We start from the raw sequence: 6,831 nt of genomic DNA, 5'->3' as shown, positions 1-6,831 counted from the left end.
AAGCCTCCCCGGCCCTTTTTACAAGCCAACCCTGCTACAAGCCTGCACCTTCTTATAAGTCAAAGCCAACCCCTGCCTACGCCTAATATATATTTTGGACAGCGATACTTTATTTTTTCTAATGTAAAATGTAAAATGATTAATCGTATTTCTTATCCCTTATCCACGAGCATTGTGAAGAAGTCCATCTTATACCTTTATTTTTCAATTTTCTCTTTTTTTTCCTGTCTCTCTTTAGTTGTAAGAAGATAATAGCTTAACATATCAAATTCCTTTGTTAGTTAGTTTAACATATCAAATTCCTTTGTTTGTTTAACATATCAAATTCCTTTGTTAGTTTAACATATAAAATTCCTTGTTCCCAAGGCCTTTGTCAAAGTGAAAAATACTGCGAAAAATTTGTGCTACACACAAATTTTTATATTGTCAGATGATTATATATAGATATGTCTGTGTGTGTATGTGTGTGTGTGTGCATAATAACGGAAAACATACATATTTGTACTGTAGTGCTTTCAAAACAAAAAATCAAAATATATATACATATAAAATACACATATACACACACACACATTTATATGTATATATATATATATATATAGATATAATATATATATATATATATATAATAATATATATATATATATATATATCATATATATATATCATATTATATATATGTGTGTGAGTGTGTATGTGTTTATATGTACATACATATGCAATATGTATATGTAATGTACATATATACATATATATATATATACACATATACATGTATGTGTGTGTGTGTAAGTACACATTCATATGTTCATTTAGTTCATTAATTTTGTGCTTATTCCTTTATCTGTCTATCTATATCTATCTATATATATGTGTGTGTGTGTTGTGTGTGTACATACATATCTATATATATATAATATACATATAAGTATATATATACATACATATGTGTGTTTATAAATAACAACCCTCCCTGACCAGGACTCGAACCTAGGTCACTCTGGGTATGAAACCGGAGGCCAGTGCTAAACCAACCATGCCACACGACCCACTAAAAGGAGTGTGCAACTAGGATCTTACTAGTTCCATAGACATTACCTGTCTACTCATACTTGAGTAATGACAGCGAAGTTTTACGCTCACTCCCCGTGGGCACTCGGTGGAAATTGATTTAGCAATTCAAATCCTAAGTCAGATGTCCTGAGGTATATTCATGAAAGATGGAATAATGTAATGCCGCAATTTCCACCGAGTGCCCACGGGGAGTGAGCGTAAAACTTCGCTGTCATTACTCAAGTATGAGTAGACAGGTAATGTCTATGGAGCTAGTAAGATCCTAGTTGCACACTCCTTTTAGTGGGTCATGTGGCATGGTTGGTTTAGCACTGGCCTCCGGTTTCATACCCGGAGTGACCTAGGTTCTCGTCCTGGTCAGGGAGGGTTGTTATTTATCGATATCAATGCGGCATTGCATTATTCCATCTTTCATGTGTGTTTATCTATCTATTTATACGTATGTATATATATATATATATATATATATATATATATATATATATATATATATATATATGTATGTATGTATGTATGTATTTATGTATCTATATATCTATGTATATACATGTCTCAATGTATGAGTATGCGTGTGTGTTATGTGTGTGTGTTTATGTGTAGGTGTGTTGTGAATACATTTATATAGATAAATAAGTAGATAGACAGACAGATAGGTATAGGAATGCACACACACTCACACACATGCACACACACACACACGCACGCACACACGCACACACACACACACACACACGCACACACATATATGTGTGTGCATATGTATATGTATATATATTGTATATATGCAGACCAGTGTATGTATGTATGTTTATCTGTCTATCTATCTATATATATGCATATGTATTTATATATTCATATACATACATAAATGTACTAACGCATGTATATACATATGTATGTTTGTTTATGTAGGTGTGTCTGAATGTGTGTATAAAGATATAATGATAGATAGATATAGGTATAAATGTGTGTATGTATATTTTTGTATTGATATATGTCTATTTATTAACATATATATACATATTCATATATATGCATACATACATATATATACATATATACAAAAATATGTATATATACGTATATATATACATATATATATATATATATTGTATGTTGTGTGTGTGTGTGTGTGTGTGTGTGTGTGTGTGTGGTGTGTGTGTGTGTGTATATATATAGAGTATATATATATATATATATATATATTTATATATATATATATATATATGTAAATATTGAATATATGTAGGCCAGCGCATATATCTATATATGGGTGTGTGTACGTGTATGTATGTGTGTGCGTGTGCGGAAGTGCGTGTATGTGTATGTGGGTGCACTTATGTATGTATACATATATATCTATTTAAGCGTATTTGTTCATTTTCATATGAGAATTTTCACTTTATACATTGGATTTTACGTAAAAGATGATTATAATGTTGCAGACATGCAAGATACGCAGAACTACAGATTACAGTTACTTTTTGTCTCTTCTGGTGTTGTTCATCATTTGTTATAGTTATCAATGTAATTACAATAAAGAAATCATAGTTAGCAGCTATCACACGTGAGCCTATGTTTATGAAACATTTGAATAATGTTGAGCATCTTTCTTGCTCAAGATCACTTTGTGTGACCGTATACTTTCCTTTCGTTGTCCTGTCACGGCCCCACCCATCTGTAGGCAACTATATAAGGCTCACTCACAATAGTTGTGTTACCATCTACCTTCGAATTCATCACGATGACCGCAAAGGTGAGCTGTGGCCTTTGGATAGATCCTTATGAGAGAAATAGACGATATCATATATCATATATGGGTTCCTGTCTAAAGGATATTTATCAGTCTATTTTTATCCTTTGTGTTATATAAACTTCCTTTTCTAGACCGCCGTTGTTCTGGCTCTTGTGGCTGTCGCTGTAGCCTGCATATGGCTATGCTCCAGAACCAACATATGAGGTTAGTGTGAATTTGTACGTATAACCTGTCGACTATTCTATCATGGGGAATTCATTCATTGCATAATATTTCCGATCCGAGAAAGCTAATTGAAAAATTTTAATAGGGACTTGCTAAGTACGACTTCAACTATGCGGTAAAGGACGACTATTCCGGCAACGACTTTGGTCACCAGGAGACCCGTGATGGGTTTGATACTCAGGGTTCCTACTACGTCCTTCTTCCCGACGGCCGTCTGCAGAAGGTCGCCTACACGGTTAACGGCGACTCTGGCTACGTGGCTGAGGTCAGTTACGAGGGAGAGGCCCAGTACCCCGAGTACAAACCTGCTCCTGCCTAAAAACCTACTCCTGCCTACAAGCCTGCTCCTGCTTACAAACCAACCCCGGCTTACGCCTAATATCTATTCAACGTCAGCGATTATTTATTTTTATCAATAAATATGAAAATTCACGAATTCTTCACAACGATCGTAAAGGTGAAAAGTGACTTGACGTAACGAAATTATATGACAGAGTAACAGATCATCTACATTAAATGTTCTGTCCTCGCATATCTATTTGTATTGAAAAGATTAGATAAGATTAGAAAAAACAAATCAACTAGGCTGTCAAAGACGATCCCGTTTACGTGTCTGAGCCCAGTGCCCCAAGAACAATCCTACTTATAAACATATATACATATATATACACATACACGCATATACACACTCATATATATGTATAAAATATATTATATATGTTCATACACACACGCATATGTTTTTTTGTGTGTGTCATATATATATATATATATATATATATATATATATATATATATATATATATGTATATATATATGTATGTATATATATATATATATATATATATATATATATATATATATATATATATATACTCATTTATACATACATATAATATATATGAGTGTGTGAGTGTGTGTGTGCACATATATATAATTATGAATCAGTCCAAGACTAGAGAGTGTGACAGTGTGACCTCATATAAAGTTGATTGCGTCCAGTTGCGTTCAGAGTTAATGGAACATATCCGCAATAAAAGAGTATATGCTGCCAAAAATGAATTCAACATATTTTTAATTAAAGTCTGCAGAGGAGTCTCATAAGACTCTAAACATCACAGTTTATTGTTTCCTCTATTGAAGCGGTTGTGTTTTGTTTAATCTTTCCCCAGATATGATAACGTTTTTGTGCTTGTGTTTGCATTCTGGATTGTCATAATCATAAACAGTATTAATTTGCCCAAAGAAGAAAAGAACTATTGCATACCTTGCATAGTATAGATGATAACAAATGAGCCTTTTTAGAGTTGATACTCGACTGAGCTATAACTTTATATATGTACAAATAATATGTAGTACTGACTAAACATTACCCATAACAAACAATAGCCATAACAATTATATATACATAAAAGATATTACTAGCATAAACAGACAAACATCACCCACTGTCACTTAGGCTTAGTTCCGAACACACACAAAAAATATAATTATGAGGAAACGCACGTACACAGATGTGGTGTGTGTGTGTGTGTGTATATATATATATATATATATATATATATATATATATATATATATGTGTGTGTGTGTGTGTGTGTGTGTGTGTGTGTGTGTGTGTGTGTGTGTGCATGGAAATTTTATATATGTGTATATATACATATATACATATATACATACATATATATATACACGCACGCACACACACATACACACACATACACATATATATAAACGTACGTGTATGTGCGTGTGCATATATATTCATACATATACATATACATACAAACACACACACATATATAAATGCATATATACATACTTGAATATGTATGTATGGATATATATTTGTACATACATACATATAAATGCATATGAAAAAATATATCGTGTGTGTTTGTGTATATATACATACATATATATATTTATACATATATGTATATGTATATACTTAGACTGAGAAAGAGGGAAAGTTTTTTTTTTCGTGTGTGTTATTTCTGTAACACGGTCAGAGGAAATTAATATGTTATATATATATATATATATGTTCATATATATACATATATAAATATACATATATACATACGTACATACATACATATATATACATATATATACGCACGCACACACACATATATAATCATATATGTGTGTGTATGTGTGTGTATGCATATATATTCATACTTATACATATACATAAAAACATACACACAGAAAATATACACTTGTATATGTATATATATTCATATATATATATTGTGTATATACATACATGTATACGTATATGTACATATATAAATATATATACTTATAAACATGTATATATGTATGAATATGTATTTCTGTATATATACATACACATATCTGTATATATACATATATCCGTGTGTGTTTATAGACACATAAACATTTACATTTTTTTACACATGTATATATGTATACTTAGACTGAGAGAAAGAGTCAGTTTTATTTAGTGTATATTTCTGTATGTGCGTGTGCGTGTGTGTGCCTGTGTGCGCGTGCGTGTGCTCGTGTTTGTGTGTGTGGGGGTGGGTGTGAGTGAGTGTGTTTGTATGTTTGTGTGCTATTTCTGTAACACGGTCATAGGAAATTTTTAACAAGTCCCTTGCTATTCGAATCGCATGCGCCTTCATATTAAATTAGACACGAGCTGCATGTACAAAGTCTCATAAGATCCGAATGCCTTATGGCCAATCCCAAGGTTATGTACACGTGGACTTGTATAAGGAAAATGGTATATTCCATTCCGTTAATTATGATTTTGCTTCAATCACGATATTATCTGTATTACATGAAGGCACCCACAGGTACTGCATGATAAATGATAAGAAGAGAAAACAGTCATTCACCCATATCACATCTCCCTCTTCTGCCGGTGGTATACTTTCACTGAATACCAACCTCATCCCCCCAACTCCCTCCATCCCAGTGTCATCTTGGCACTCGTTCTCAGGACTATATAAGCATCCAGTGCTTGCTTAAAGGAATCACATCCTTCCAAAGTCTCAAGCACAATGAAGGGGTTGGCAGTGGTAAGTGCTACGAAATACATGTTGTGATATATAAAGGACACACACATACACACACACTCGCATACACACACATATATAATTGTGTGTGTATGTTTTCATACATATATACAGGCAATCAGAAAAAAATATATACATCGTTACCTTTACTTGTGTTCAATGAGGAACATGCAAGCGGGTTTTCGTGTCTATGTAGGCCTACGTAATGAAAAAGCAATATATATATATTTTTTTTTTATGTGTCACCATTTCTCTGTTCAGATCAGAAATTGAATTACATAGTCTGTTAGTAACCAAATTAATGGGACACTGATAGTGATTTGCTATATTTAACGCCACTTTTGAGATGCTGCCACATCTTGACAGATCCTCGCGAGCCTCTGTTTCCTGGCGGTTTCGCTCGCCGTTCCCGATCGGCTTGGTGGGCATCATAACCACCCTCCGCATGCCCACCCGCCACCACCACCCAGGCCTCTTACGTATGTGCCCCCCACCAAAGCCCCGCCCTACACCACTGCCCCTACCCCAACCTACCGGCCCTACACCACTGCCCCTACCACAACCCACCACCCCTACACCACTGCCCCTCCCCCAACCTACCGGTCCTACACCACTGCCCCCCTCCCCCACCACCGCCCTACACCACTGCCCCTACCCCAAAACCATCCACGGCCCTACACCACTGCCCCTACCACACAACCTACCGGCTACCATGCCCCTCCACCT

At 34.3% G+C, this 6,831-nt stretch overlaps 1 protein-coding gene and 1 pseudogene across 1 annotated transcript in view; both read left to right on the top strand.

The window, feature by feature from the left end:
• The first annotated feature begins 2,818 nt into the window (after nucleotides 1-2,818).
• LOC119586872 lies at nucleotides 2,819-3,434 on the top strand (annotated as a pseudogene).
• A 2,629-nt stretch (nucleotides 3,435-6,063) lies between these two features.
• The window catches only part of LOC119586862 (anti-sigma-I factor RsgI2-like), a 3,820-nt gene continuing 3,052 nt past the window's right edge, over nucleotides 6,064-6,831 (top strand). Inside the window, exons 1-2 of the mRNA XM_037935596.1 lie at nucleotides 6,064-6,108; nucleotides 6,472-6,819. Coding sequence (XP_037791524.1) covers nucleotides 6,091-6,108; nucleotides 6,472-6,819 — 366 coding nt within the window. The 5' untranslated portion in view covers nucleotides 6,064-6,090. The remainder of the gene's footprint in view (nucleotides 6,109-6,471; nucleotides 6,820-6,831) is intronic.

Source organism: Penaeus monodon, chromosome 3, assembly GCF_015228065.2.
Source record: "Penaeus monodon isolate SGIC_2016 chromosome 3, NSTDA_Pmon_1, whole genome shotgun sequence".
Taxonomy (NCBI): Eukaryota; Metazoa; Arthropoda; class Malacostraca; order Decapoda; family Penaeidae; genus Penaeus; species Penaeus monodon.
The sequence above is the reverse complement of the archived record's forward strand: the minus strand, read 5'-3'. Positions and strand labels throughout refer to the sequence as shown.